This window comes from Rana temporaria, chromosome 4, assembly GCF_905171775.1.
Source record: "Rana temporaria chromosome 4, aRanTem1.1, whole genome shotgun sequence".
NCBI lineage: Eukaryota > Metazoa > Chordata > Amphibia > Anura > Ranidae > Rana > Rana temporaria.
The window spans coordinates 460,117,027-460,131,760 of NC_053492.1; the positions used below are offsets into that span (position 1 = coordinate 460,117,027).

Here is a 14,734-nt window from a genome sequence, read left to right on the forward strand (position 1 = left end):
GCCATTAGGGATTCTTTTCTTATTTCCTCTTCCTCCCCTATTTTATTAAAATAATTACACATCTCTGGGACCAAGAGTTCTTTAAATTTTTTGTAATATATGATCGGCAAACCATCCGGGCCTGGGCTCTTACCACCCGGTGTTTCCTGGAAAGCTCCATATACCTCGTCTTGAGTTATTGGAGCCTCCAGGGATTCAATGTCGTTTTGAGAGATTTTGGGTAATTTCACTTCTTCTAGGTATTCCCTAGTTTTCTTTTTTCTAATATTTTCCTGCTCTTGAGTTTCGTTTATTCTTATTGCGTATAGTGAGCTGTAAAAAGTCCGAAAGGACTCAGCAATTTCAGACGTCCTATATTTCATTTGGCCGTCTTGGTTTTTTATTTTTTCTATGTAGTTTTTCTTTTTTTTTTCCCTGGATATTCTTGCTAAATATTTCCCTGGTTTGTTCCCCCATTTATACCTCTCTTTTCTAACGTTTTTGAATATGTCCCTTGTTTCAACCTTCATTAAATCTCTGAGCTGGGCCCTCTTTGCAACAATTTCTTGATAAATTTCATTTTCTCCTCGCTCTTTATGTGTTTGCTCCAATTCAAATAGCTCAGTTGTTAATTTTTCCATGTTTAATTTTCTTATTTTTTTTTTCCCTGCTCCTATCGAGATTAGTTTCCCTCTAATGTATGCCTTGTGGGCCTCCCATACAGTGGCTACCCTTACTTCAGGTGTATTATTGAGGGTGAAGTATTGCTCCAAATCAGTTCTCACTATGTTATTTACCTCGCTGTCCTCTAAAAGTTCTTCATTTAAGTTCCATGATCCTTTTCTTTGCTCTATCTCTTTGAATCTGATTTTTACTATTACCGGAGCATGGTCTGAAATTGTAGTTACCCCTATTGAAGTTTTAACTACCTCTTCCAGTAACTCGTGGTCTACCATTATATAGTCCAGTCTTGAGTATGTTCCATGCACGGAAGAGAAGTAGGTGTAGTCCCTTTTATTTGGATATGTTATTCTCCAAGGATCTATTAAACAGTGACTGTGGATTTTTTTCTCTAATATTCTTAGCTGTTTAATATTTCGCCTCTGTGCCCCAGACGTACTATCTAGTTGATAGTCCATTGAAAGATTGAGGTCTCCTGCGAGTATTACATGTCCAAGTCTAAAATCCATTAAAGCATTCAAAATCCCCCTCAGGTATTTATGTGGTTGGCTGTTTGGGCAATATATATTTGCTAACGTATATTTTTTCCCTTGGAGTATTCCTTTTAAAAACAAATAACGGCCTTCCGGGTCCACTTTCCTATCTTCTACTATGAAGGAGATGTTCTTCCCTATTCCTATGGCGACCCCTTTGGCTCTCTTCTTTGGAGAATCCCCATAGTACCAGGTGGGGACTGCCCGAGAATACAGTCTAACACTAGAGTCCAATGTTATGTGAGTCTCTTGCAAAAAAACTATTTCCGCTGAGTACCTTTCAACCTCTCTTAATACCATATGCCTTTTTTCCGGGCAGTTGAGACCTCTTACATTATAAGTTAAGAAATTTATATTTGTCATATTTTCCTCTTTTTTTTTTTCCCCTGTACTTTTCTCGAGAGCATTTGTTTTTCCTTATTGCATGACACACAGATCTGGGTCCCTTTCCCTAATCTTCTCCTCCCCTCCCCCACCCTAACCCCTTCTCCCGCCCTCCCTCCCCTCCTCCCCCCTCCACCCCCCCCCCCCTCTCGTACCTTGCCCCTATGATCTTTATTTGGGGCTTTCTCATCCCCTCCCTCCTCCCCCCTTCCCTTTGGTTGATCCTTGACCCTTTGGTCATATTGGAGCTTTTCTTGTTTGGCGCTCCAGGCGCTCTTTTGCTCCTCCGGCTGAGGTGGAATTCTATGTTAGCCCGGTCTCCTATCTCCCATACATGGGAGACTGGGGAAGGAGTACTCTCCAGGTCCTCCCTCTCCTCAACCCCACTCCTGTTGCTTACTATATTTATGCCTCCCCATCCCCCCCGCCCCCCCCCCCACCCCCCCCCGCTCCCCCCCCCCTCCGCCGTCACTTCAACATTGTTAATCTTTTTTAGATGGTATTGGGATATCCAGTCGCTGACAAAACTCTGGAACTTCCTCTAAGAACCTTAATCTTGCAGAGATACCGTTTTTCCTGCCTATTAGGCAGGCTGGGAATCCCCAATTGTATTGTATACCATGTTCCTGTAAGGTTCCTAACAGGGGTTTTAAGCTTCTTCTTCTTTTTAACGTCTCTTGTGACAGATCTTGGTATATTTGAATAATATGTTGGTCATATTCTAATGGCGGCTTCCCTCTCAGTTTTCTCCATAGTTGGTTTTTCTCTTCCCAGCTTTCAAATCGAACAATAATATCCCTTGGGTAGTCCTGTACTCTCTCTCTAGGGCGTCTTATCCTATGTGCTCGTTCTATTTTTAGTGGAGAAGTTATTTCTCTCTCTAATATTGGATTACAGATCTTCCTTATTATTTCTGAGAGATCCTCATCTTGTGTCGTTTCTGGGATTCCACGTATCCTTATGTTCTTCCTTCTATCCCTGTTTTCTTGATCTTCTAATTTATATGCCTGTTCTCGCTGGTTTGTTTTTAATGCTTTTATTTCATCCTCTAGTTTTTTAACTGAGATTGCATTATGATCGACTTTTTTTTCCACTTCTTCCACTCTTTCCAGAATATACCCCATGTTTCTCTCCATTCTTTCCATTTGCGATTTGAGTGATCTTTCTAGTGACGCAAACATTCCTTCCATTTCCCTTTTTGTTGGGAGACGTGTCATGTCCTGCGTTTCCTCCTTATTTCTTTGTTCAAGGTCTATTTCTTTATCTTTATCTATTTCTCTATCTTGATCTATTCTACTCTCTAGGAGTGACTCCGAGAGTGTTTCTGGGTCCGCCAAAATATAAGCGACCCCCTTTTTTCTTTTCCTTTTTTTTCTCCCTCTCCACTTGGGCTCCTCTGGTGGTTGTTGATTTTTCTATATGCTGATTATCCCCGTTTGTCCCGTGGGTCACAAATTTGCACATCGGGCCTGGACTTTGACTTAAGCGGGGGGCCTTTGGGGTTGCCCCGCCTCTCACACCTTTTCCCCTTGTGGTCATCCTTCACCCCTCTTGGTCCTGCAATAGTCCTGAATGTTTACCCGTGCTTCTCGCCGCTCCTGAGTTGTAACTGCGACACTTTACCGGGATTCTATAGAAAGTCCGTTTTACACTTGTGGGGGATGTATACTACACAAGACAATACCTTTTGGAGTTTCTAATATCCGAGCTTAAAGTTGCTATAGTATTTCTACTCTTTGGCTATGGCTATGGATTAGAGATATTCGGCGCACCAAACACGTATACTGACCCCGCCTTCTGTTAGTCTCAAGTGCCCGTCAATCTTGAAGACCTTCTTTTACCGGTTTCAGGGCTCTATAGTATGGTTAATTACACTATGTACTGTACTTTTACCATTATATCCATCGATTTTTAGTCCCGTTCTCTGTCCAACTCATCTGTATACTGTGGATACTAAAGTATCTTATCTTATAAAGTATCTTATAGACAGAATTCAATATGGATTGCGTGTATACTGTTGGGAGAAAAAAAGGGGAGAGAGAAAAAAAAAAAAAAACTCTCCCTATACCTTAATTAATCCCAATAAATCCCAATAAGGAGAGGGGAAATGTCAAGGGGGAGCTGCCAAAAGAACTATAAAATTACCGGCTTCTTTACAGACACATATAATTCATTAATGAGCTTGTATCCCTTATGTTGCGTCAGTCACTTTCAGTAGCCATTCTCCTCAGCAACATTGTCCCATGGATATATATTTCCTTTTTTTTTTTTAGTTCTTGAATCTTAAATGAAGACTGGTACTCACCATCCTGATGGGTGTAATAAGCTGAAAAATGTACTCACCAGTCTGGCAGCGTTATCACAGAAAAAAAGCAAAATAGTTGCTACAATGGGTTTCACCTTGTTTCAGCTTGTCTCTGGACAGACTATTGATGGCAGCCTGTGATCTTTCTCTTGGGTTGCAGGGCTGGCGTTGTATCTCCCCCTCCCTCAGCCCCCTCTCACGGAGCGGCGCACAGCCGCCTGCACGCTCCGGGGGGGAAAGAATCCACCGCACAGCTGACGCTACAGGGGAGGGCTCCGGCCCTCACTCGCCTCTACCACCCCCTCCCCCTGCTCGGCACGTCGTCCCAATGCGCCGTCCTATCGCGACCACACACCGCTGCAGCGCATCCATCCAGGGTAGCCAGGGGAGCCACTCCGCCCACGTGACCACGTAGTGACGAATCTGGGAGACCCGTTTGAGGGCGATGCAAGCCCGCTCCAAGCACGGGCCTCGATCCGGGAGGGGGGACGGAGGAAAGGGGAGGAAAGGAGGATGCCCTAGTGGAGGGATCGAGGGATCCGGCTCGCAAACATCTCCGGTCCTAGCGTATGCTCAGAGCAGGGCTGAGGAGCGAGCGGCGTGTCTAGCTACTCCTCCACTCTGACCGCGCCATCTCCAGACTCCTCCCTCACATGCACTCACATGCTGCATTTTTTAACGTCGTTTTAAACCATGTTGTTTTTCGGGTTGTAAAAAATGATCGTGTGTGGGCTAAAAAGACGAAAAAAATCCATGCATGCTCAGAAGCAAGTTATGAGACGGGAGCGCTCGTTCTGGTAAAACTACCGTTTATAATGGAGTAAGCACATTCATCACGCTGTAACAGACAGAAAAGCGCGAATCGTCTTTTACGAACACGGAATCAGCTAAAGCAGCCCAAAGGCGAATGGAACTTCCCCTTTATAGTGTCGTCGTACGTGTTGTACACCACCGCGCTTTGCTAGATCATTTTATAAAAACGATGGTGTGTAGGCAACATCGTTTTAATGATGAAGTTGGGAAAACGTCGTTTTTTGGAAATGCTGAAATATGATCGTGTGTACGCGGCATTAGACATTACGTCCTTGGCAGTGAATCAGTGTCATATCTTTCATTCTCTGGAAGTATAGGATCTAGTAGCGATGAGAAACCGCTCCATCATTTTTATAAATAACACCCTTAATTTTATTAATGCCCCAGTAGCATAATTTAGATTATAACATTTAATTTAACTAAAAATATCTATATTTATACATATGTTATCTGAATGTGGTTCATGAAGTAGTTTATACCTCCAAACCATATAATGAAGTGGCCCAATATACATAGTTAAGTTTTACTATGCTTGCACAATCAACATGGAGTATATTCGTTTATGGTTAACCTTAAAATGTAATATTTTGTTACGTTTCAGTTAATGTTACAAGCTTTTATAGCATTTAAATATATACAATTCCATGATCTTTAAAAAATTTAACAAACGGGTGAAATTGTAAGAAGGCTTTTTTTTATCCATTGAATTCACTGACCGTTGTGCAGATTTAGATGTTCTATTGCAGCCTTTTATCAACCTTTTTAACCTAGGGGGACCCTTGAAATGATTTTCAAGTCTCTTCTAAAAATAATTGGATCTACAGGGCCTAGTACATAGCGCGATTATAATTTTGGAGAAAATACAATAATGACAAAAAAGGTAGACTGAATATATTGGTTTGCCCCCCTCACATTATTGGCCAGTGGATAAGACCCCCCTTTAGTAGAAGTGTGCCCTCCTATATTGAAGGTCAGTGAAGAAAGTCGCCCCCTGCATCCTTTACATTGGTGGTCAGTAGAAATGTGCCTTCTATATTGATTATCGGTGCAGAAAGGTCCCCCTTTCATTGATGATCAGCAGAGAATGGCCTCTTACATTAAAGCGGAGGTTCACCCTAAAAACATGTATTTAACATTCCATTCAGCATAATTCCAACATTTACACTACGCCGTGTTTTCTTTTTTTTGCTGTACATACCGTCTTATTATTTCCACCCGGGTTCTCACTCCGCGGGAGTAGGCGTTCCTATGCAAAGGCTAGATGATTGACACCTTGTGAAAAACTTCCCCCCGGCGCATAAGGCACGTCACCAGTTTTCCAAAAGTAGCCGGCTCTATACGGCGCCTGCGTAGTCAGCTCTACACGGCAGGCGCCGTATAGAGCCAACTAGCAGTTCGGCTACTTTCGGAAAACTGGTGACGTGCCTTATGTGCCGGGGGGAAGTTTTTCACAAGGCGTCAATCATCTAGCCTCTGTTTTTCACAAGGCGTCAATCATCTAGCCTCTGCAGGGGAACGCCTACTCCTGCGGGAGTGAGAACCCGGAAGCCGGGTGGAAAATAACAATAAGACGGTATGTACAGAAAAAAAACAAAAACGGCATAGTGTAAATGTTGGAATTATGCTGAATGGAATGTTAAATACATGTTTTTAGGGTGAACCTCCGCTTTAATGGCCCGTAAGATTGGGGACCACTTACAGTTGGTTGTAGAATGGCCTTTAGTGGTTAGACAAGGAACCCTGAACAGCCCTTGGGGGAACCCCCCCGGGTTGACTGAAGCTAAACTATTGAGTGCCTTCTGCAATGCTGGAGAACAGAAGAGGAAAGGGTAATGTGTGTTTTGTTCCATAGATAACACAGTTGAGTAGTGTTGGTTTGTATTCTGATGGTGTCCAAACAGGAGAACCTGTACATGAGATTGGACCTGAAGAGCCGCAGTCCACTCAAATGGTAAAAATATGTAACTTTTGTGTCCTAATCCCTATAAATGGACCCGGATCAATCTAAAGGAAAATATTTTTTTGAGAACACCCCTTAAAGGAATTCTCACCATTGGATCCTAAATCGCTGGTATTTGAGCAGTTTGATAATTCCAACAATTGATTTTTAAATTGATAATTTCATGTATTTAATTTTTATTTAATTTGATTAATTTCAGTCATGTCTACATTATTATTTGTTATTGCCATATCTGTCCATTTGTTTATTGGCCTTTCTCAACGGTTTTAAACCTGGGGTACCCCTTAACATAATTTTCAGGTCTCAAGGAAACTCTTATTAAAAAAAAAAAAAAAAACTTGAGGTCACAGTACATCGATTATTAAACCTAACGACAAAATAGGTAGACAGTGAAAATTGCAATGCCCCCTCACATTGGTGGTCAATGGAAATCCCTCACCGCCATTAAATTGTTGGTCAGTAGAAGTATGCCCTCTATATTGATGGTCGGTAAAGAAAGTCCCCTCTTCCATTTATGACCAGTGAGTCAGGGGATCACCTTTACAGATGGACAGTTGAACGAAGAATGGTCTTCACATTTGTGGTTAGTCGGGGGAACTCTTAGCAACCTCTGGGCTCAACCGAGCCCTGGTTGAGAAAGGCCGATCTGTTGAGTGCCTTCTGCATTGCTGGAGAACAGTAGAGGAAAGGGTAATGTGTGTTTTGTTTCATAGATAACACTGTTGAGTAGTGTTGGTTTGTATTCTGATGGTGTACAAACAGGAGAACCTGTACATGAGATTGTCCCTGGAGAGCCGCAGTCCACTCAGTTGGTAAACCTATGTAACTTTTGTGTCCGAATCCCTATAAACCGAGCAGCATCAATTTAAAGGGAAATTGATTTTGAAAACACTCCTAAAGGAATTCTAACCATCGGATTTTAAATCACTGGTATTTGGGCACTTCGATAATTCCAACAGCTGATTTGACTTCGATCAATTTATTGATTTAATTTTTATTCCATCTGATTCCTCTCGTTATCATTTTATTGCTGTTCTTCTGTATTCTATATATAGGTTAATTTTGGCTTTCCTCAAACTTGTTATCCCTCGGGGGAGGCATCTTAAAATGAATTCAATGGTCAGTGGAAAGAATGCCCCCCCATTAGAGTGCTGGTCACAATGCCACCAGACAGAGAAAAATATCATTGGGTGTTGTGCCGATGGCTCTGGCGAGGGGCACTAGACTCAAAACTACTGTATGTAGCCACCCTCAGAGGGAAGCTTAAATGCCCACAGCTGAAGGAACTCTTGGCAACCTTTGGAGGAACCCTGTTTGAGAATGACTGACAGCAAATATCTGTTGCTGCCAGCCTGAGAAGGCTACCATGCAGAATTGGAACTACTCATTTTTTCTAATGCCATGTAGGGCCAAGACTTGCATAAAAATAGTATATTTAGAGTGGGTTTGTAGAGCAGTATTTTAAATTCAATAAAATATTAAGATACTGATTGCCAATCCTAGACTTACTGCGGTGTCACCAATGTAACTGCTGTTTTCAATTTGGTATTATGACAAAACTGTCTGATCATTAGGGCAAAGCTGATGATATTGATCAGCCTCTTTGTAGAGTCCCTCAGCTTGAGACTTATAGCTCCATTGAAGGAGAAGCACTTTGAGTTTATTTGATGTGCCCTGGGCTGTATCAACTGGTCTGGAATCAGGTTCCAGTATCCAGGAGTGGTTTGTTCATCCCTGGCTTGATGGGTTAGTGCAGGAGTCTCCAAACTTTCTAAACAAAGAGTACACAATGACCCATCATCCTTGGTATCAATGGGAGGAATAGTGCCTCGTCATCCTTGGTATCAATGGGAGAAATGGTGCCCCATCCTTTATCAATGGGAGGAATGGTGCCCCACCCTTATCAATGGGAGGAATGGTGCCCCACCCTTGTTATCAATGAGAGGAATGGTGCCCCACCCTTGTTATCAATGAGAGGAATGGTGCCCCACCCTTGGTATCAATGGGAGTAATGGTGCCCCACCCTTGGTATCAATGGGAATAATGGTGCCCCACCCTTGGTATCAATGGGAATAATGGTGCCCCACCCTTGGGAGGAATGGTGCCCCACCCTTGGTATCAATGGGAGGAATGGTGCCCCACCCTTGGTATCAATGGGAGGAATGGTGCCCCCATCATTGGTGTCAATGGGAAGAATAGTGTCCCATTGTCGGTGTTAGTGGCAGGAACTATGCCCCACTGTTGCTGACGGTGGTGGGAATAATGCCCTAAGGGCCAAATAAAAGCAAGCAAAGGACCAAAGTTTGAAGACCACTGGGTTATTTATTGCATAGCACTGTAATTTGAGCAATTTTCTTATACAGGATTTTTATAGCATCAGCAATTTGCAAAGCACTTTACAATATAAAGGGAGGCAGTGTCGTTACAATATAGTTCAAGACAAGAGGGTTCAGAGCTCCCTACTCGTTAGAGCTTACAATCTAAAAGTGAAGGGCAAGTGATAAAAACAGTAATAACTGTATGTGGATGAGTTGATGGTGAAAGAAAGTTCTAAAACTTTTATGAAGTTTTGATGGAAAAACTGTACTTGTTACCATAGCGTATTTTTTTTTTCCCCCATAGCGATATGGTTGGATGGGCAAGATGGCCAATTTGTCTTTCGGATATGTTAAATTTTGGCCTGGTTGTGATTGGGAGTGCATGTAAATTAAAAAGAAAAAATGATGTTTGGAAAGAATGAATTCTTGTACTCCTCTTCATGGTTCTGTTCATGTAAATTTCAATTATGTTACTTCACGTTTTATCCCACATTTCTTCATCTAATTTTATATTTTTCATTTCTTTCCTAATGGTCAACATCAGGATCAAAGTCATATAACAAATGTATTCTATCAGTTTTTTTCATTTTCACAGCGCATGTCATTTCCTTCTGTCGGGAAAGCATTACTTAGCGGCTTATTTTATGTTTTTCAGCGCTTCCCAAAATTGGGTCTCTGTGCCTTTTTTTTTGTCAAATTCTTTAGAATAAAATGGATTGACTCTACCCAAGAGATATATAATTTATAAGAAATATATTTTATGTAAATTGCACCTGAATATAACATTAGGTAGCAGTTTTGTGTGGCAGACCAATATAAGGATCAGGCCCCTGGGGGTTACTAGAGATTGGGGGCTGAGATGGGAAAAAGCAACCACATGGTTATAAAAGGGGGAGCTTGATTGGTTTCCGAGAGCCAATGGCTTTGTCCGCATTCAGATTATTTATATATACAGTATGTGGCTCCAATAACAGTATGATCACTGGTTCCTAAAGCTGGCCATACACCAGTAACATTCCTACTTGAGAATTATTTCTGAAACAGACTTTTATTTTCTCAGGGCTCATTTGTTCTGGCGTAAAACCTTACAGTTGAGCCACGTTTTTCCCGGAAAACGCCCCCCTACCACTCCCCCGGGGTGGGCAGAGACAGCGGACACATGCCGTGGCGTAAGTGTTTTGTTACATGGCCATGGCAGAAGTTATACACCCTGTTGCCTGCTGAGCAGGACCCATTCAATTGAATAGGGCCACTATGGAAGCAAAGGAGTTAAAGCAGCCGGTGAGGAGACGCTACAACGCCTTTTCACGACCTATCAAATGCTGTCTGAAGAGCGATCCAAACATGACATCAGAGCCCTATTAGTTAATAGGATTAACTCAACAACTGTAGTGACGAGGAAAATTATTGGCGAGAAATTTTTCCCAAACTAATAATAAAATGTTATTAATTACAGGTACTTATATAGCACCTATAATTTTCGCAGTGCTTTTTATTTACTTATGTCTATATAAATTATCTATCTTACATTGACACTTGTGGCTGGGTGATGGTGGGAACCTGTGGTTGAGCCTCATTTTTACTGCTACCCCTTAAAGAGGTCTGCCCCCCCAAAAAAAAAAAACATACTGCAGCTGCTGGCTTTTAATAATAGGACCTTTGCCTGTCCTGGAGTCCATCGATATCGGCACCGCAGTTGATGCTACCGCTGCCATTGCGGGGTTGGGGTACCCGGCAGTGTAGCCTTTCAGGCTTCACGCCAGGGACCCTACTGCTCATGCACAAAGCCCGCTCCACTCGTCTAGTGGGCCAGGGGAGGAGTAGGAGGGAGCCCCAGCCGTGAAGTCACGGGCCGTGACCTGGACTCCCGGAAGTGGGAAAGGATACTTTTCAGACAGGTATCCTGTAACTCCCCCCAAAATGTGCCAATTGTGGCACCGGAGGGGGGGGGGGGAGTATCAGATGAGCGAAGGTTCCAATTTTGGGTGCAACTCTGCTTTAAAGAGGAGTTCCAATCTGTGCAAAAAAAATTAAGTCTGCAGCTACAAATGTTGTAGCTGCCGACTTTTAATATTAGGACACTTACCTGTCCCGGGATCCCCTGATGTCGGCACCCAAAGCCGATTCGTCATTCAGCTTCTGGTGCAGGCATCTGTAGTAAGGGAAACAGCCGGTTTCTTATTGTGCATACCTGAGTCACGCTGCGCTTTCTGAATGGTCCCATTGTCTTCTGGGACCTCTGGGTGTCCTAGAAGGCAGGAGGGTTAGGAGAAGGGCCGTAAATGTTGTAGATCGCCAAGCAGCGATCTTACCCAGAAGTGGCAGCGGGCACCCGTCAAATCCAATCCTCAATCCAAAAAAGTACCAAATATGGCAGTGAAGGGGGATAGGGTGCGAACAAGCGGAAATCTTTCCTTTTTGGTGGAGCGCCGCTTTAAGTGGCAAAGGCATTAGACAGGGGGGGGGTGAAGTTGCGCATGCCATGCTTTGCTAAAAATATTCTCCCCTCCCAATTACATTGGGTGGGCAGCAACGCTCACCGAGCACAGCCCATTCACCACTATGGATCACTCTTCAGGGGTATGAAGCTTGTGTGAGCATTACATATCATGCCCATGAGTATCCCAAAATCAAATGCTGAATTCAGATTTCCAGCTTGGCAGTTTAACAGAAAATTTCAGGGTTTTCATGTGAAATATGTTGCGTTCATCGAAGGTTCTGACGTGTTTCTGAATTTCCAAAATGTGACAATTTTGCTGGTGTGTGGCCAGTGTAGTGAACAGACCATTCTTTCTTCGGCCCACAAAACTGCTGCCTGGTGTGCAGATTTTGGGGGAGATTTACTAAAACTGGAGCGCTCGGAATGTGGTACAGCTGTGCACAGCAACCAATCGGCTTCTAACTTCAGCTTTTTTCATTAATCTTTGACAATAAAACCTGGAAGCTGATTGGTTTCTATGCAGAGCTGCACCAGATTGTGTACTCTTCGGTTTTAGTAAATGTCCTCCATTGTGTCAATAATGCCTTGATATAAATAGATTTTTATTTTCTGAAATAGAGGATTATTTAAATATTCTTTGCTTGATTTCTACATTTCAACATGTGTTTTGCCAGGAAAAAAATATATATAAATAAATATATAAAAGTATAAAAATCTCTAAGTAATGGGTGCAGAGACTCCAATCTGTCCATTGGTTGTAGTAGAGCTATGCACCTATATGGCACATGTTGAAGCCTTGCCAGCAGCTTATCATACTGCATGTCACCTCATATAATGCATAGCACCATGGCAGCTGATGTGATCAGATGCAACTAACCTCCATCCATGAATGAAATCATCATTGCGTGTTTTACATCCTTAAAAGTTTGTTTCACTGTTTGTGCTTTATTTTTGTTTGCATGCTTCAAGCATGTCCGATTAAAGTTTATTTGCTTGTTCATTTTTAAATGTTTAGTGCATTTGTGTATTAATTGTTGTCATGTGAGCTTACCTTTTTTTCATTTGTGCTGTTTTTGATAACGTTGCTTGAAAAGACAATTTATAAAAAAAAAGGGGGGGTGGGTGGTTTTCCGTCTTAATGAATGATACGTGTTGCGCAAAACAGATAATTAGTCTCCCATTTGATCTTAAACCTACACCAGCAAAGTCCAGTATACATAGTCTATAAAACTACAGCTGTTTAAAGTTTATAGCTATTTTTATTACGTTTTTGGATAGAGTGGTGAAGGATTAGAACTCCCGTCCAGTTCTACTGATATTGCCTTAAAGAGGAAGTTAAACCTGATGGGTGTTACTTCCTCTTTGTTTTTGGGTAAACGTAAAGCATAATGGGCTACTATGCATTGCATAGTAGCCCATCATGTGACACCTGCCCGCGATGTTCCTGTCTTCCTCGCTAGTAGCGAGCGGCCATTCTTCACCCCTCTTCCTTCCGGGGCTGGAGTCGCGTGATGTCACGCCCTTGCGTGTTGGCATGAGCCGCTTTTAACGGCATGACCCAAGATAGAAACGGCACAGCGTGCCCTTTCTAACTTGGCGCATGCACAGGAGAAATCGCCCTATGGCGATTTGCAAATATCTTCTAGACCGTGCAGGTCTGGGAGATATTTCAAGCACCAAGGCTTACGTCTAGGCTAAAGTGGTTGTAAAGGGTTTACAACCAATTTAATGGGGGCACTTCCAGTTGTGGGATGGTCCCAACAATTCAGCTATTTAAAAATCCAAGTAGAAAAACGGGCATTCAGGAGAAGGTATATCACCTGAAAATCAATCCACTGTGGGTCGCTTTTCAGAGGTCGGTAAGCAGTTTACCTGTGTGAAAGAGACCTCAAACTAGCCATTAGATTTTTTTTTTTTTTTTGGTTCAGCCCAAGAAATCTAACAGATTCCTCCATCAGCACAAAAAGTATGGTCAGACAAATCTCCCCTGTCGAGGTGATAATATTTCGTCCACTGCTAGCGCGAGCTATCAGAATACCTGAACTGCGCCTGAATCTGGCTATTCGGTTGTCAATTTTCGATCTGGCTTCTTTGTCAAAGTTCAATTGAGTAATCGACTTTTGGCGAGCCTGCAGGGCTATTCACGGTTAGAATTGCAGCTTGTGCCTCTGATTCCAGCTATAGAGAGATGTCCACTATCTCTGTTTTTGGTAGCTTTTATTTTATTAAAAAATGTTTTATTTATTTTGTATGGGGAACTCCAAAACCCCCTCCATCCACACACCCCCCCCCCCCCCCCCCGAACAGCAACACAGACCAAAATAACATTTTGGTTTTTAAGTTAAGTCAGAGGAACGTTGGACAACAATATAAATCTGACAGAGAATCTATTTCCCTGCTGCAGATTTTCTCCTACTTGCTGTCTGGTTAAAGTGTCAGCAGGAAGTCAGCGGAAGCCCCCGAATAGCTGACAGCGGTTCTAATCTCCGCTCCATCCCAAACTAGAAAAAAAAGTTTTGGCTATAGATACTTTGTGTAATTCCACACAAGATTCGTGGATACAAGATCCACACCATGACTTTTTCCCCACATCATCTTGTAGAACAGCACATGAGAGATGGGCTCCTCCTCCAACATGAACAGGAAACGCATCACCAAAAAACACTGTAAAAGGAAGTCCTTCTGCCGAATTGGTCAGTAAAGTTTCATTCTCAGGGGCGATGATGTATAGCAGGAACAGGCCATTTTTTTTTCTGGCATCTCAACGTCTGGGTGCTGCGTCCCAAAGTGACAGGCGTGCCAGTAAGTGGCCCTAAAAGCAGACATTGTGCGTTCGGGGCCACTCACCTGCATGTCTGCCATCAGGGCCAACATCTGTGTCCATGCGGGTGCTGTGTCCTAATAAGCTTCAGTGAGCCTGCTCATGCTTTATGGGTATCATCACCCGTGTAATCGGGGCCTTATTGTGTTGCCTCCGCCTGGAGGAGATGCATCTCTTGGAACTTGGTTCAGGATTCTTCTGTAGTCCTTCATCCCCTTCTCTTTTTTTTTTTTTGTCCTAACTCACTCTTCTGATGGTAAAACTCATTCATCTTGTCCCATACGCTCCCCTCCAGTCCCTTCCTCCATATGGCCCATTTTATTTTTATTTTTCAGTGCGTGTGGAAAGTTAGTACTGGTTAAGGGAGTTTTTTACGGGTTGGGTTTTTATGTGGCTTTTCTTTTTATTACCCAATTGGCTCACAGACTTCCCTGGATGCACAATATGTGGGAGTTGGGTAATAGGCCCAGAATCTGCACTCACTCGGGGCCCTGGGTAAG

General features: G+C 42.9%; 1 protein-coding gene across 5 annotated transcripts in view; it reads left to right on the plus strand.

Moving 5' to 3' along the window:
- The window catches only part of SPTBN1 (spectrin beta, non-erythrocytic 1), a 296,583-nt gene that overhangs the window by 266,892 nt on the left and 14,957 nt on the right, over positions 1–14,734 (plus strand). For 2 of the 5 annotated variants that reach the window (XM_040351645.1, XM_040351646.1), the window contains 2 exons: positions 6,548–6,646; positions 7,369–7,467. The exons of 1 other annotated variant lie outside the window; for it this stretch is intronic. In XM_040351645.1, the coding sequence (XP_040207579.1) occupies positions 6,548–6,646; positions 7,369–7,467 (198 nt within the window). Of the gene's footprint in view, positions 1–6,547; positions 6,647–7,368; positions 7,468–9,517; positions 9,539–14,734 lie in introns of all 5 variants that reach the window. 2 more of the 5 variants (XM_040351648.1, XM_040351649.1) reach the window with 2 other exon arrangements.